Here is an 18,030-nt window from a genome sequence, read left to right as displayed (position 1 = left end):
GACTTGAGGGAGTATATCTTAGTGTCTTCTGATATGTTTCTAGGTAGACTTGTGATAGCACTGTAAGTATGATTCAACACACCCAGGAATTGCTCTCTACCTTCTTCTAAGGAGTCTGTCTATACTTTGTGCTTTATTGAGGTAGCTGATTCCTCTTTTTTTCACTGAACCCCTTCATTCTGTGATGCATCTCTTATGGTAGTTTTTTGAGAAAAGGGGACTAGAGATAATTTTTGTATAGACCTTGTATGTCTGTAAATGAATCTGCCCTCACACTGGATAGAATCATGGTTTGACTGGACATCTAATTCAAGACTGAAACCCATTTTCCTCAGAAATTTGAAAGATATGCTCCATATACTTGAGAGAGATATGGTCCATATACTTGAGAGTATTGCTCAATTTTCTGACTTAAGTGTTAACTGAACTTATTTTGATTTTTTTTATGTGTTACCAGTTTTTTATGAAAATTTACAGAACCCTTATCTTCAGCTCTAGTATTTTGATGTTTCATAGTAATACATCTTTCATAAGTATTTTATATATTGACATGGGCATTTATTAGACCTTTTAGTCTGAACAATTTTTAATTGTGGACATTTTTAATTATTTCATTGATTTTCTTATTTTCTTAAATTTTGCCTTCTGGGAACAGGTGACAGACACTGCTATATTTGTAATGCAGTGTCAGATGGCAGAGATTAGCCCTTCATTTTGTTTATTTTGCTTACTCCTCACTTTTAACTTTGCTTATTGAAATGTCTTCATATTTATCCTCAAGGCTTGCCATCAAGTTTAGTACTCCTCTAATTTCTAAATTTATATTTAAGCCAATCTTTAAATCAAGTTTAATACTTCCAATTTCTAAATGTGTATTTAAAGCCAATCTTTGGGTCAAGGCACTTTTTTTTTCTTTCTTTCTTTTTTTTTGCTGTTACTAAGACTTGCAGGAAGGATTTCATGCTCTTGCTTAATTAACATTTTTGCTTAAGGCTTGCCATCTACCACTTGAGCCATAGCTCTACTTCCAAGCCTTTTGCTGGTTAATTAGTAATAAGAGTCTGATAGACTGTGACTTCAAATAGTGATCGATACTCACATCTTAGCTTCCTGTGTACTAGCTAGGAGTACAGGGTGCTGCCATTTTTATTTAGAGAAGTAACTTTATCCTTTAATTACTTACTGTGCAAAACCAATAGTTTATCTGATATCTTCACAGTTGATCTTTTGTCATTTTTAGCAATCACTTAGGTGTTAACTCATAATGAATGACCAGTGTTAAAAATTCTTTAAAGATTTCCAGCCTTTAAAATTAAGTATTTGAATAAATCTTTAAGTTTTAATTATTTTAAATATATTTTTAACATATGGCGAAGAATTCATAATCTATGTGTGTGTGTGTGTGTGTGTGTGTGTGTGTGTGTGTGTGTGTCCGTGTCCGTGTGTCCCTGTGTCCCCGTCCCCGTGTGTCCTGTTTGGCCTTGAACTCAGGGTCTAGGCACTGTCCCTGTGCTTTTTCACTCAAGGCTTAGCACTACTTCTTGAGCCACAGCTCCTCTTCTGGATTTTTGGTGATTAATTGGAGATAACAGCATCTGAGAACCATGCTGGCTTCAAAGCATGATCCCCAGATCTCTGAGTAGCTATGATTATAGGTGTGAGCCACAAGCACTCAGCCATTGTTCTAAACTGTTTTGTTTTGTTTTGTTTTTTCTCTTGGTCTTTTTTTGGGGGGGAGTTCTGGGGATTGAACCCAGGATGTTAACACTGGCTAGGCATGTGCTTTACCACTACATCCCACTCTACTTAGTTTTTAAAAATTGTTGAACATGAGTGCCCAGCCCAGGACAAAGTGATAACCTACTTTGACAGTAGACAATAGAAAAAGGGTCTATAGCCATGGTTCAAGTTGTAGGTTGGCTGTCAAGCAGTCCCAAGGCCTTGAGTTCAATTTCCCTGTACCAGAGCAAAAAAGAAAATATAGTGTGTTCGGGTAGAACTGATTTACAAGTGTTAGCTTGGAAATAGCTTCCTGCTTTGAATATTAACTTGTCAGCTATTTTTTTATTTAGTGAATTTTTTTGCTCTCTTTCCAATTTTCGGTTTTTCCTTCCCTTAGAAGATGTACCAGAGCAGTAAAAAGGAGGGAAAGGCTCATTTAGTAGAAGCATTTTTAAAGGTGGGAAGTTTTATGCAGTTTTTCATTCTTTTTATTTTCCTAATAATGGTACATTTTCTTGGTTTAAACCTTTTTAATCCTATATAATATATAATTTTGGGGGGGTGATATGATATTCCAGTGTACACCTCACTTCTTTTTTTGTTGTTGTTGTTTTGGTTGTGGGGCTTGAACTCTGGGCCTGGGCTCTTCCCTGAGCTCTTCAGCCCAAGGCTAGTGCTCTACCACTTGAGCCACATTGCCACTTCCAGTTTTTTGGTGGTTAATTTGAGATGAGCCTCATGGACTTCTTTCCTGCCCTGCCTGGGCTAGCTTTGAAGCATGATCCTCAGGTCTCAGCCCCCTGGGTAGCTAGGATTACAGGTGTGCGCCATCAGCACCCAGCAAAAATGCCTTTTTTGGGGGGCTGGGGTGGCCAGTCCTGGGACTTGAACTCAGGGCCTGGGCACTGTCCCTGGCTTCTTTTTGCTCAAGGCTAGCTCTCTACCACTTGAACCACAGCGCCACCTCTGGCTTTTTCTGTATATATGGTGCTGAGGAATTGAACCCAGGGCTTCATGTATGCTAAGCAAGCACTGTACCACTAGGCCACATTCCCAGCCCCCATCTCACTTCTTAAGAATAGTTTGAAGCCAGGCACTGGTGGCTCATGACTGTAATACTAGTTATTCAGAAGACTTGAGATCTGAGGATTCCATTAGAAGCCAGCCCTGACAGGAAAGTCCATAAGACTCTTACCTCCTATTACCTACCAAAAAAGCGGGAAGGGGAGCTAAGGCTCAAGTGGTAGAACGCTAGCCTTGAGCACCAAAACAGCTTAGGGGCAGTGCCCAGGCCCTGATTTCAAGCCCCAAGACTGGCAAACACTCACAAAAGAATAGTTTCAATTTTAAAATGATAATGTAATACCACTGAAAACAGAAGGTGAGATTTATTCACCTTTTTTTTTTTTTGGTAACAGTATGTTTTTGTTGAAATAGTTATATTAACTTTCATAGGTCAGAGCTAAGTGATATATTCTAAATTATATTGAAATAAAAGCACATGGCAAAGAAGCTAAGTTTTTTTTTTTCTCCCCCTTATGATAGAACAAGTAAGAAGTTTGCGACAAAGCACTCTTGCCAAGCGTTCAAATGCAGCAGCTTTAAGTAGCACAAAAAAGACATCTGGGAAGACTATAACTGCTCCCAAAGCAGGGGTGAAACAACCAGAAAGGTGTCAGATTAAAGAAGAAGTTGGAGCATCACTAAAATCCGAATACCATAAGGAAAATAAAAGGAACAGCCGACACATTAATCCAATTGAAGTGATACCAGAAGTATCAGTGTCTTCAAGTCAGTCTTCAGTGTCATCTTGCCTTGAAATGAAGGATGAAGTTGGATTAGATTCCAAACATAAGTGTGATAATCAGGGAGAAGCAAATGTGCCATCTCATGAATTAAATTGTACTCTTCTTTCAGAGACTTGTATTAGTATTGAAGAAAAGAAAAATGAAGCTCTGATCGAATGTAAAATTGAGACTGTTAGTACCCCATTGTTTAAGTTTTCAAATAAAGAAGATGATGAACAAAATGTTTCAGGTAAAATAGATGAGACTATTGAAGAAGGGAAGGCCGAGGAAAAACTTGAACAAAAATCAAAGGAGACAGTAAAATTATCCTGTAAAGATGACCAAATTATTGAAGAACCTGAATCTTCTGATGTTTGCGGTGATGCTGCTTGTACAGATTTAAATAAGACAGAAAAAAAGGACTTAGGTTTGTCTGGTTCCTTGGATGAAGCACCTGAATGTCATTTGGAATTTAAGAATACTATGGGTAGTGTTGATAAAACTGAAAAGTTCCTTCAAAGAAATAAAGCGGAATCAATGGATTATTGTGAAGACACAGAGTCTCATGATACACAGTTACAGAGCACTGAATTTAATAAGTCAGATTTAGAGGTCAATACCTGTGTTTTTGAACCGGTAACCAATGTTTTAAAAAATAGTATTTGTGATGGACCTGACCAAAATATAAAACAATTGAATATAACAGAAAATATTAAAATAGAATCTTATGAAACCACAAACCTTCAGGATGATAGAAACATCTTAGAGCCAAAAAAGATAAAATCTAAACATATGAAACCTGTAACTCATTCTAAGCAAAACACAACCACAGAGACTCCACGAAAAATAGTGATAAAACATGAAGTTTATAACAAAACAAAAAATGTTAAAAATGGGAAACGAAATGCAGATGAAGTAGAATCTCAGCAGAGGCCTATCAAAGTGAGGAAAAAGCAAGTGGATAAGGATACAAAGACTCAAAGTTGTACTTCTGGACTTAAATCATCAAAAAGCCAAACACATTCTATATGGAAAAATACATCACAGGATCAAAATTTAGTGCAAATTCCCAAACCTTTAGCTCAGTCTTTAAGTGATAAGCTTCATAGTCACCCTAGTTGCTCTAAAGAGCCTCATCATCAAGTACACACTGGACACTTGGTACATTCCAGCCAGAAACAGTGCCATAAGCCTCAGCAACAGGCACCACCAATGAAAACCACCATTCATGCCAAAGAAGAGCATGAACAGTCAGTCCTTGAGCATCTCAAGGAGGAGGATAAGCTGAAACTAAAAAAGACTGACAAGAACTTACAACCTCGTCAAAGAAGAAGCAGCAGAAGTTTTTCTTTGGATGAACCACCATTATTCATTCCAGACAACATAGCTACTGTAAAAAGAGAAGGTTCAGACCATAACTCCACATTTGAAAGCAAATATATGTGGACTCCCAGCAAGCAATGTGGGTTTTGCAAAAAACCACATGGCAACAGGTGTGTGTGTGTGTGTATGTGTGTGTATGTGGTATGTATGACTGATACATACATTGAAGGGAAATTTTGGCGGGGAGGGAGCAGATTGAGATTAGTGTGAGATCTTTTTTGCAGATACACAGAGACTTTTCCAAAACCCTACATTAGTCCTGGATAAATGGTAGGAAGATGGAGCCACTGAATTTACAATTACATCACCATAGAACATTTTAAGAACCATACTATGGTAGCTGATACATGTGAAAATGTTTTTGTCATTGTAACCTGTTGGGTGTAATGTAGTCAATGCATCTGATAAAAAACAACAATAAGACAACAGCCATTTTCTTAATCAGAAAATTGTTATGCTGCTTTGAGACTGTAAATTTTATGATTTTATTTGGTTGGAGAACAACTAGCAATAAAGTATGAAGGTCATAATGCAAATTCAGTTTTTATTTTGAAGGTATTTTTTTAAATGGTGCACATTAACAGCCTAAAACTATCATCTCAAAACCATCAACTTTTGGAGTGAAATTTGATATTGATAGCTAAAGCAACTGTTAGATTATGCAGGTGAATTTTGTATATAACCTGGAATAGAGTGAAAACATGTACTCTGGAATGGTTTAGTGAGTTCGAGAATTTCCTGTAAGTTGTAATCATTGAGAGTTGAGAGTTTGATTTTAGTGGTGCTTTTCATTCCCTTTTTTTTTTGGTTTCCATCTTCTGGAGATTACAACAGTGCCTCCCTGCTTTGAATGTATTTTTTATTTGCTAGCTTTTTAAGGAAAAACAAATGAAGACATGAAGTGGAGTTTGCAGCTGCAAGATTTTCCTGATCAAGTGTCACATTGCTGTTAGAACTTCTATCAACATTGATATGATAAAACAACAATATAACCTGTATATTATAGCATTATTATACTTCCTCTTGAAAGTAAATGTTAGAGTGACATTTCCCAGTGCTATTAGATTATATAAAAATGCAGCTAAAAATAGACAAACCTGTTTAACAAGTTATTTTGGTAGGAGGAAGTTATTGGGGAGGATATGAGGGAAGTGTTGGGGTTATTTCTAAGTTTTATGTCATAGGGACTTGTTTGTACTTAATGTTGTGAGACAGGGTCTTGCTCTTATAGAGCTGAGGCTGGCTTGGAACTATCACAGTGCATACTGGCCTTGAGCTTGGAATCCTTAGTCTCCTGTTTGCTGTGATTACAGGTACAGACATGTATCTCCTTGCACATTTGGCTTTTTTTAGAATTCACCCAAAAAGTATTTTTGGAGTTAGTTTGTTATACAGTATGATCTAGTTTTTAAGTTTTTTGATTTATTTAATACAGTGCTACATTTGACTCACTTATGTTCATCTCATATATCTTCAGATATTTGAAAAGGAACATACTTTCTTTTCATATTTAAGAGAATCTAAAATTTAATGGTGCATTTAACTTCTTTTAGTAAACGCTACCCATTTCATATCTGCTAGAACCATAAAAATTATTACACTGATGTATGGTCAGAGAGATGGAATAGAACACCTTAAGTGGTATAGAGTTGGAACACATATTAAGTAATATAACTTTTTATAGATGACCTTTTTGAAATGCCCAGTCTTCAGGACTTTGCTTAGGCATTTTTAAATGATAACTGTTACTTCGTCTACAGTTATTTTTGTAAAATGAAGATCAGGTATTAGTTCCATCGTTTTGTTTTTAACTTAATGCCAGATTTTAGATATATACTATGTTTGATACAGAGTTTCCATCTATTAAATAATTTAAAATGTTAACCTGTAGGAATTTTGGGTTCATCCTGTGTAATTGACCAGAATGTATGATAACATTGGAAAGAGCAGCTTTCCTGATTATGCTTCAGTAATCTTTCAGACTTGTGAATAAAGAAGCCTAAGGAATTGATTGCTTTTTCTTTACATATTAGCCATCCTTCACTGCAGCTTTGTTATGTTTTGCTTGCAAACATTGAATTTACTGAAAAAACTACCTTTCACACAGTTTGATTTTCTAATTTTAATCCATACACGAAAATACAAATTTATTAGGAAAATATTTTCTAATACTTGTGATGCCAAGACTTTGAATTCTGCAGCATTTACATACATTACAGTTGGGATTAGCTTCCTTGTGTATGCATCCAATTGGAAATTATATTTTGTAATATAAAGATTCATGTCGTAGCCAGGTGTGGTAGTTGACATTAAGCAGCTTCTGTACATATTCTAAAGACAATAGGACTCTTGACAGCCTAGGTATTGGTTCTTCAACCCCTAATTTTTGTTGGCTAGGGAGTTTCATGTTATCATGTACATACAAAACCTTGGCTGGACTTATCCCTCCATCTTTTTTGGGGGGGGCTTCTGTTTATTTTCCTTATTCATCTTTATACTCTACACACAGTCACACACACACACACACACACACACACACACACACACACACCAGTTTAAAAAAAAAAGACTACTTAATCCTTTTTTAAAATGTGAGATTTTTTCCAACATGTTAGTAGATATTTTGAAATGAAGTTCTTGCCTTTTCATATTATTTCCTGGTGATTTCTGGTTCCTCCTTTTTCTGAAAGATGATTTTTTTCATTACTCTTTGTCTGAACCATGATTTTTTTATTACTCTCTCTCGCTCCCGTTTTATATTTTGTGTATTTGATGAAAAAAGACCAGAGAGGTTAGCAAATGGGCTGGGGACTGGGTGGCTTATGCCTGTAACCCAACCTGCTCAGAAAGCTGGTGTTGCAGGTCATGATTTGAAGTGTGACTAGGCAGGAAAGTCTGAGACTTCACCTCCAGTTAACCAAAAAGCCAGAAGCACAGCTGTGGCTCAAGTGGCACTCTTAAGCAAAGGGAAAAAAATGCTCAGGAAGAGTTCCAAGACCAGGACCCCTCCCCCCCCCCAAAAAAAAATAAAGTAGATAAACTTTTAAATTCTTTTCTAAAAGCAGCAATCCTGGTTTTTGTCAGGCATTTGTCTTATAGGCAATACTTTTCTTTGCAGATAAGATTGTTCATAATTTATTATTTATGTAGAAAACCTTTTTGCCTAAGTGTGTGTGTGTGTGTGTGTGTGTGTGTGTGTGTGTTCACATACTTCACAGTCTAGGTTGTCACTAAAAGGAAATATTTATCAAAACTGAATTCCTATCTTGTAATGCCTACCATAGTGAATTTGTAACGTGAACTCTTAAGAACAAGAGTTCTCAATGTTGCCACTAGTTTATGCTGAAAAAATTTGAATTTTTTATTTTCTAAATTTATTTGGCAATACTAGGGTTTGAACTCAGAGCTTCCCACTTCCTAGGCTGGTGTTCTACCACTTGAGCTAAGCTTGCAGTCCTTTTTTTACTCTTTAGCCTTTTGGGGCCTATGAATATTTTCCTGCCCATGTTGGGCTCCAACTGTGGTTGTCCAAATTTCAGCCTCTTGGGTACCTAGGATTACAACCATCAGAAACCAGCACCTGCCTGACTGAAACTTGGAAGTTTTCTCTGAAGAACTTTGGCCTATATGCCAGAATGATAGTATTAAAGATTATTTTAAACGGAGATTAAATGTAAATAACTGGGCTGTGCTCCTGGGCAGAGCAGAAAATGGGAGCATGACTGATAGCTACTTCAACTGCTGCTTCTGTTCTCTTCCTTTACCATGCATGTTCTCCCATTTCTCCTATTTTTCAAGTAAAGCAGTAGCCCAGGAAAGGAGCAAAATAAATTAATTTATATTTCTCACACCACTCACACACTTGCTTCCCTTCCCCGCCCCCCCCCCCCTTTTTCCTCTTCCCTTTGTGCTGGTTCCAAGACTTCAGGACCAAGTGTTCTTGCTTTACTCTAGTTTACAGGTGATTACCACTTGAGCCACATCTTTTGAGATGGAGTCTTGCAGGCTGACTTTGAACTCCAGGGGTCATCCTCCTGCGTAATCTAAGTGTGAGCCATCAGTGCTCAATTCTTATGGGAAGCCATCTTTACAAATTCTAGCTTAAGAAGTTCATGGCACTTCTAAGTTTCATACCTAAATGCAATATTTATACCATCTCGGGGAATTTCCATAGTAAATTTTATTTTTCCCATGAACAAAGTCAGCTTTTCTAAGTTATTTGAAAGCATTAGCTGATTTTAAACAAAACAGTTATGGAAACATGAATAGCACTAGAGATGTGCTTTTATAGCCTCTCAAGGTTGAGACATTTCTAAAATAAGCTGGACAAGAATAGTCTTAAATTTTGTAAATTATATTTTACAGAAACCATTCCAGGCTTTGAATGTCCATGTAGCTTTGTTGAAGGAATGACAGTCAACCATTACCTTTCCTCCATATTGTACATCCATTTATACTAGACAGCTTAAGAACTACCAATTCCATTACATTTCAAACAAATACAATATCAATAAAGTACCTGTACTCTTCAAACTATCATCCTTGTTCCCTGGAGTATTGTTCATTAAATGAGTTCATCAGTAATCTCAAACCTAGAGGTTGAGAGTTGTATTTGAAAACATTTGTTTGAAATTCTTATTAGAGTTATGAGTCCAAAATATTGTATATTTTTTGTTTTCCAAATTGAACTGCAATGGTGGGTAGATGTGGAGTAACTTGGTGAGACAGCAAGTGGGATAACTGGTGAGGTTAAGGCAGGTATTTGGTACATGATAGAATGATCCATGAAGAACATGAGAAATGGGGTGTTTGCCATGACTTGAACGCATCTGGTAAAATTTAGTGTATACAGTTGAAAATTTTGATAGTTCCCATATTAGAGCAGGATCTCTGATATGTTAGAGCTGAATGTCTCACCTAGTGTATTATCTTTAATATTCCCTTTTCCAGTTATATTAAAAGTTGTTAAAGGTCCCTGTTTATGATGTAGTTAGTGCAAGAGCCCTTAAGTGAAAATAGAACTTCCTAAGTCTGTCATATTAGGAACCACTAGCTTGAGGAAGGAAAATGTTAAACATTAATATTTGAACTGAGCTTGGTAACTTAATGGGCTGAAAATTATGTAAAAGAATGATTCTCTACTGTTCATATATCTATTTTTGCTATTTTATTCCAAATTACCTGTAAATATCCTTTTACATTAGGAAAATGGAAAGATTTTAGATAGATTTATCCAGTGAAAAATCTCATATTCCTGGCTATTAGCCAAAATACTGTAAATCATTAAAACCATCTTAAATACCTTCATGGTAAAGTCAAATTATTGGTCTTCTTTGGGAAAAGAAATTTAATGTCTCAAACATAGCATTAACAAAAGAATCCTTTTCATGCCAAAATGTGTATTAAAGTTCTTTCTGAACCAATATGGTTCTGTGAGCCAGAACACTTTCAGCTTAGGTTATGTGAAGTGGTTAAGAAACAGTGGTTAAGAGACTTGTTATAAGTTTTGTGAATAAATAATTCCCAGATTTGTAAGACTTCAGATCTTTGGTAGTGGAGCTTTACTTACTATTCTGTAATGATGAAGATCAGTTTTTATTCTCATGGTGTTTTCTGATGTTCCCCCAGTATTTTCCTATTTATATTCTTTTCTTTGAAAACTTGATCCATGTTGGACATTCAGAATAGCAAGAAATGAACTATAGATCATTTAACTTACTCTCATTTTTACATTAAAAGGTTTATATATAAATCACCATTTTGTTCTCCCTCCAGGTTTATGGTTGGCTGTGGGAGATGTGATGACTGGTTTCATGGTGATTGTGTTGGGTTAAGTCTGTATCAAGCACAACAAATGGGAGAGGAGGACAAGGAATATGTATGTGTGAAATGTTGTGCTGAAGAAGATAAAAAGACTGAAATATTAGACTCTGACAATTTAGAAAACCAAGCTACAGCTGAAGTCCATAGTGAAGACAAAACAATGGAATATGAAAAGCATGACAAAACCAAACATATAGATGATACAATGAAGAACAAGGTCAAAATTTTAAAACGGGTAAGCCTTTCTTTCATCAGCATGTTTTGTTTGTTAAGATCTTTGGCCCTAACATGAGTGGTGAAACCTTTTTCTTTTAGGTTTCAGTGTTCCAATTCAAATTTTTCATTTTCTTTTAAGAATGAATTAATTTAATTTTGGAAGTGTAATTTTGGTGAAACCAGGTAATATCATTTTTAGAACATGCAGCTCTTATTCTAGTACTTTTGCTATTTGAATGATATTTGATACTGGGATCTTATATGGTAGAAAATATTTGTGCTCTCTTGTGGTCTTTAGTATAAATTGTGCATGCTGAGTTTTAGGACAGTTTCATTCTGTAAATATCTACTGATTATTTGGCATTTTTGTTTTTAATTTGCAAGAATTAGAAACATTTATGTTCATGAACACTTAGTTTTTGAAAAAAGTCTTTCTGTTAAAATAATTTTTTCTATAGCATGATTCAGTGAGTAATTCAGATTTAAGTGGCCTGATCATGCTATTTGTAATCTCCTTCATGATTTACAAATGCAGTTGTTTTAGATAATTGTATGTGACAAATCTAAATTGTACAGCTTCTCAAGCTATTATGACATTAAATGTTTTTGTCTGATAATGTGGTTTTTTTTTTTTTTGGAAGTGCTCGAACCATCCAAATCATCATTGCTTTCTTCTGGTGGTGAATTGTTGACTCTTCAGATCTCAGTTTATTGAGTCCATTTTACTTTCTCCATTGTCACTTCGTGTCCCTAGATGTTGAATGATTGAATTTATTTTGTGTTGTAAGCATTAGTATTTAGTCTTCTCAAGTAACTTTACTTGGAGAAGCACAACATAAAAGGTCAGATGATACCTATTGAATAAAAAATCATTCACATGTGAATACATTTTATTAAGACTGGTATTTTTTGATATGTTTATTTTTAAATCATATTAGTATAATGTGACTGATTTCTCTTAAGGATCTCAGCATTCCAGTTTAGCTGGAAAGTCTTTGTGTGTGATAATTAGAACTAGGGTAGAAAGTGCACCAATGGTTTATCTTGCCTTATGGAAATGAAGATTGCCAGTGGACACATTTTATAGATGAGTGTAACTTTATTTGCTTTAGAAATACAGTGAAAAAATACAGATACTCATTTATCCAAACTTCTTTTTCTGTATCTATAACCAACTGAGAGCTTTTATTTCCTTATTCTAATTTTCTTTCTACTGTTATTAATGAGATGATATTTATGTTTGTTTGTTTTTGTCGGTGTTGGAGCTTAAAGTCGGAGCCTGGGCACTGTCCCTGAGCATTTTTGCTCACTGCAAGAACTCTACCATTTTGAGAAAACGCCACTTCTTGTTTCCTGGTGGCTAACTGGCTTTGAACCAAGTTCCTCAGATCTCAGCTTCCTGAGTAGCTAGGATTACAGGTGTGAGCCACAGGCACCCAGCTCTTTTTTGGTTTTTGGGTTTTTACTACAGTGTTTATAGGCTACATGTTCTCTGGACAAAAGTGAAAATGGGTTTTGGATGAAAGAATGAACATATTTACTAATGGACATGTGTTTGTATATCTTTAAAAAAATAGTTAACTATAAGCTGTGCACAACTACTCAGAAAAGGCTGGAAGTGATGCTATGGCTCAGTTGGTATAGCACTAGCCATGAGCCCAAAGAGGCTCAGGGAGCATCCAGGCCCTGAGTTCAAGCCTTAGTATGTACCAAAAAAAAAAAAAAAAAGTTTGTTGGGGTTTGAACCCAGAGCCTCATACTTGTTAGATGAGCTCTCTACCAATTGAGGCATTCCCCTAGCTTGTTCCTCCTCTAGTTTGCACCTTTGCCATCAGTGATCTCCTGCCACTGCCTTCCAAGTTGCTAGAGTTTTACTGGTATGTATCAGTATACTTGGCTTGTTTGTTGGGGTAGTCTCTTGCTTTTTGGAATGGCCTCAAACCCTGATCAACCATGTTTAAATGTTTTAAAAGCTGAAAAACAAATTTGATTTCTAAATAGGTTGTAATAATTAATTGCATTTAAATTTTGCTTTATATAGTAGTTTCCATTTTAAAGAACTAAATATTACTTATTTTAGGAGTCTAGTGAAGGCAAAAATTCATCAGACTGTAGAGACAATGAAATTAAAAAATGGCAACTAGCTCCTCTTCGAAAGATGGGACAACCAGTTTTACCTCGGAGATCTTCAGAAGACAAGAGTGAAAAAATACCCAAAGAGTCAACAACTGTTATTTGTACCGGAGAAAAACCTTCAAAACCAGGTAGTGAGCAATACAGAAATTATTGTATACTAATACATCTCTGTTATTTCCTATGCAACTAATATATTTTCAAAGATTTTGCTATTTTTCATGGGAGTAAAAGTGGGTTAGATGATTGGCTTTACCTGTAAAAATTTATTGCTCTTAAGTTCTGGAACACGCTAGTGAACTGATGCCCCTTCCTTTTTGACAGCTACACACTAGTGGGAGAAGGCTAGGCAGTAAGTTGATAACCTCAAATGTAGATATATACAAATATCATAAATTAACATATATTAAACATAATATGAATATATACATTATTATACATTGTCTATTTTCTCGGGTAGAGGCAAAGCCTATAAACTTCAGGATATATATATATATATATATATATATATATATATATATATATATATATGTAAGCTTAAGAAGTTCCACTAAAAATGACTTATTAATACTTGAAAACCACCTGTTTTTTGTTTTTTTTCCCCAGTCCTGGGCCTTGGACTCAGGGCCTGAGCACTGTCCCTGACTTCCTTTTTGCTCAATGCTAGCACTCTGCCACTTAAGCCACAGGGCCCCTTCTGGCTGTTTTCTATATATGTGGTGCTGTGGAATCGAACCCAGGGCTTCATGTATACGAGGCAAGCACTCTTGCCACTAGGCCATATTCCCAGCCCAACTACACCTGTTTAAAATCACCACTTCATGGGAAGATAATCTACTCCACCCAGTGATGTTACTTGACATGATCTCTCTTATGCATGACCCTAGCATATTGAAATAAAGCACAAAACCAGAAAATGTTGTGCAACTTCAGTGCCTGTGAAGAAAAAGTGTGGTAATGGGAAATAATCAGGGCAAGTGTTGAGAACTAATGTTTCAGATAAAAAGGAGATCTTGTGTGTGATTTGAAGGAATGTGTTTTTTTGTGTGGGAAGGGACTGAGTAAAGGGCATCATAGGGGCTGGAGATATGGCCTAGTGGCAAGAGTGCTTGCCTTGAATGCATGAAGCCCTGGGTTCAATTCCCCAGCACCGCATATACAGAAAACGGCCAGAAGTGGCGCTGTGGTTCAAGTGGCAGAGTGCTAGCCTTGAGCAAAAAGAAGCCAGGGACAGTGCTCAGTCCCTGAGTTCAAGGCCCGGGACTGGCAGAAAAAAAAGGGGGGGGGGCATCATAGATGAAAGCTTCCAGTTAGAAATAAGCTTGGCATCTGAGGTATAAGAAATTCAGTGTGAGTGACTAGGAAGTATTGCATAATTAAGATGATATTAGAAATAGATTAGATCAGAGAAAATGATGTTAAGTATATTTTAGTTCCGTGACAAATACTTTATAGTTAATTCTGAAAGGAAACTTTGACAGAGGTTTACCTAGGGGAGTGCTGAATCACCCTTGTAGTTCTGTAACTAATAGACTGTAGAGAGTTAGGAGCAAGAATACACCAAATGGTCTAACAGTATTCTGTGTAAGAAATAGTAGGTTATAACAGGGTACAGTGGACATAGTAAAGGTATTTGTTTGGCCCAGTACTAGTGGCTCACACCTGTAATCCTAACTACTCAGGGTGAGATGTAAGGATTGCAGTTTGAAGCCAGCCTGGTAGGAAACTCTGTTGGATTCTCACCAATTAACTACCTAAAATACTAGAATTATAGCTGTATCTCAAGTGGTAGATCACTAGCCTTCAGCAAAAATAAAATAAAGTTCACGGACAGTATCAAGGCCCAACAGACACATATACACACACAATTTCTTTTTGTACTGCGCCCAGTCACTGTCCTTGAGCATTTTCTCTCAAAGCTAGTGCTCTACCAGTAAAGTCACAGCTCTACTTCAGTATTTTTTTTGGAGTGGTTAATAGCAGATATGTGTGCAGTTTTTTTTTAATTATCTGTAAGTAATTATACAAAGGGTTTCAAATCAGTGTCAGTTTATCTGTACAATGCATAAGACATGTTTTTATAGTACATTTGATACTTGCTGGTCAAATACATACTGGCAAATGAAAGACAGTATATTAGAAGATTATTGGATAAGATGTTTGTGTCCTTTAATGAGATGAGAAAGACTTTTGGATGAAAATTGAGAAATCACATTTTAGCTATTAAAACTTGGAGATTCCTAGAAGATACTCAAGTGATTATATATTTGAGATCTTTGGGTGATGATTCATGAGCTGACAGAAGACTTTGGTAGTCAATGCATAAATTAGAACTCACCAATACTTAGTTGTTATTTGTAATTGTCAACCTAAATGTCAACCTACAAAGAATTTCATAACAAGAGACAGAGTAGAGCTGGGAATATGGCCTAGTGGTAGAATGCTTGCTTCGTGTACATGAAGCCCTGGGTTCGATTCCTCAGCACCATATATGTATAGAAAAAGCCAGAAGGGGCACTGTGGCTCAAGTGGTGGAGTTGTAGCCTTCAGCAAAAAGAAGCCAGGGACAGTGCTCAGGCCCTGAGTTCAAGCGCCAGGACTGGCCAAAAAAACAAAACAAAACAAAGAGACGAGTATAGCTCTTAGGTAAACTTCATTTAGAAGTTGGGAAAAGAAGACACTTCCAGCAAAGGAGATTATGAGATGATCTATAGGCATAAAAAAGGAAGAGCACTACCACAGTGTCCAGAAAGAAGCTAGATGAAGCTTCAAGACAGGTAGTGATGAACTTTGAAATATTATCTGGTAGTATAAGATGAATTATGCTTTATCATAATACATACAATACATATCACCGAGTACCTTGACTAGAACTTTTTTTTTTTTTTTTTTTTGGTCTGTTGGTTCTTGGGCTTGAACTGAGGGCCTGAGTGCTGTCCCTGAGCTCTTTTGCTCAAAGCTAGCACTCTGCCACTTGGAGCCACAGGCTGACTTCTGGTTTTCTGGTTAATTGGAGATAAGAATCTCATGGACTTTCCTGCCTGGGCTGGTTTTGAATTGTGATCCTCAGATCTCAGCCTCCTGAGTAGCTAGGATTACAGGCATGAGCCAGTAGTGCCCAGAGGCTAGAATGTTTTCAGTGGCGCAGTAGGGACAACAACTAACTGTGATAATTTATGGAAGCATGTGAAGGTAAGATACTAGAGGAATTCCTTAAAGATTTTTCTTCCAAAAAAAAAAAATAATAAGAAAATGGCCAGAAGTGGCGCTGCGGCTCAAGTGGCAGAGTGCTAGCCTTGAGCAAAAAGGAGCCAGGGACAGTGCTCAAGCCCTGAGTCCAAGCCCCAGGAATGGCAACAACAACAAAATAATAATAATAAAATAAATAAATAAATAATAAATAAATAAATAAATAAAAAGATTTTTCTTCCAAGGAATTTTGCTGATTAAGGTAACAGAAAAGGTATGGTAGACAGAGGGTAAGGGAATTTTAATTAAGGAGTTACTATGGTGTTTTTGTTTTCCTGTTCCCACAGAACCACTTAACTGAAGATACTTTTTAATGATTTCATTGAAAATAACTTATAAATGATGTATATTTATTTCTTGGTTCATCCTAAGTAGGATGGGAAGCCCAAAATAAATTGCAGTCTAAGATTTGTAGCTAGAATGACAGGCGTTCACCACTGTGCCTAGCTGTTGGGTAAGAAAGGCTTGTCCTTAAACCATAATCCTTATATTTTAGCATCCCAAGTACTTTGGATTGTGCCAGTGGCTCTTGGCTTCATGTTACAGTTTATTCATATTTAAGGTATTTGAAGTTTTTTGTAGCTATTGGAAATGGAATTGCTTTCTTGATTTCTTAGGAGTTTCACAATAGGTCTATAAGGATACTGATTTTTACATAATAATTGCATATCCTGCTGAAGTGTTTGAATAATATTGACCTCTCCTTTCTATTTGTATGCTTTTTATTTCTCTCTTTTTATTGCTCTGGCCCAAATCTGACACTTTTAGTATCATGTCCATGATAACGATTTTCGGGTTTTGACTTTATGGATTTGGTATTTTATTGGAATATTGTATCTGAAAAGAGAAGACTGCTAGAAGTCAGATCGCTTTGTTGATGAGAAGAGGTATTAGCTGAATTTTTTGGTGTCTTCAGTGAAATATGAAATGAGCAAATGAGGTTGAAGATTGGAAGGTTTAGAAGATAGAAGAAAGCAAGAGTGCTTGCCTCGTATACATGAGGCCCTGGATTCGATTCCCCAGCACCACATATACAGAAAAAGAAAAAAAAAGAAAAGTGAGAGATCAGGTTTTTTTTTTTTTTTGGCCAGTCCTGGGCCTTGGACTCAGGGCCTGAGCACTGTCCCTGGCTTCTTCTCGCTCAAGGCTAGCACTCTGCCACGTGAGCCACAGCGCCGCTTCTGGCCGTTTTTTCTGTATATGTGGTGCTGGGGAACCGAACCTAGGGCCTCGTGTATCCGAGGCAGGCACTCTTGCCACTAGGCTATATCCCCAGCCCGAGAGATCAGGTTTGATGGGAGAATTTTAATAAAATTAGTACAGAAAGTTGCATTGCTTACTTTAAGATTATAAATTCAAAATGAGATCTGTGCTTATTTTTCTTCATTTATTTTCATGTGGATAAAATTTGCTTTCACAAGGTTTGTGGTTTTGCCAGTGTACATTTTCTTTTCTTTCTTTTTTTGTACTAGTACTTGGGGTTTGTACTCAGGGTTTATCTTCCACCAAAGGCTGGTGCTCAACCACTTGAACCACACCTTTGAAGTTAATTTCTTACTGCTATTTTATTGAAGATAGTCTCTAGAATTTATCAGCCCTTGTCTACCCATACTTCAAACCTCAACTCTCAAGTCTCAGTTTGAGTAGCTAGGATTATTGTTGTGACCTACTTGGAATAGACATTTTATCAATGGAGGGGAGAATAAAGAAAGGTGTT

General features: G+C 36.4%; 1 protein-coding gene across 7 annotated transcripts in view; it reads left to right on the top strand.

Moving 5' to 3' along the window:
• The window catches only part of Phf3 (PHD finger protein 3), a 79,530-nt gene that overhangs the window by 33,949 nt on the left and 27,551 nt on the right, over window positions 1-18,030 (top strand). For 4 of the 7 annotated variants that reach the window (XM_048347548.1, XM_048347547.1, XM_048347546.1 and 1 more), the window contains 3 exons: window positions 3,268-5,002; window positions 10,668-10,950; window positions 13,012-13,195. In XM_048347548.1, coding sequence (XP_048203505.1) covers window positions 3,268-5,002; window positions 10,668-10,950; window positions 13,012-13,195 — 2,202 coding nt within the window. The remainder of the gene's footprint in view (window positions 1-3,267; window positions 5,003-10,667; window positions 10,951-13,011; window positions 13,196-18,030) is intronic. The other 3 variants (XM_048347552.1, XM_048347553.1, XM_048347551.1) reach the window with 1 other exon arrangement.

Source organism: Perognathus longimembris, chromosome 6, assembly GCF_023159225.1.
Source record: "Perognathus longimembris pacificus isolate PPM17 chromosome 6, ASM2315922v1, whole genome shotgun sequence".
Taxonomy (NCBI): domain Eukaryota; kingdom Metazoa; phylum Chordata; class Mammalia; order Rodentia; family Heteromyidae; genus Perognathus; species Perognathus longimembris.
Note: the sequence above shows the minus strand (reverse complement) of the source record. Positions and strands in the feature narration are given on the sequence as shown.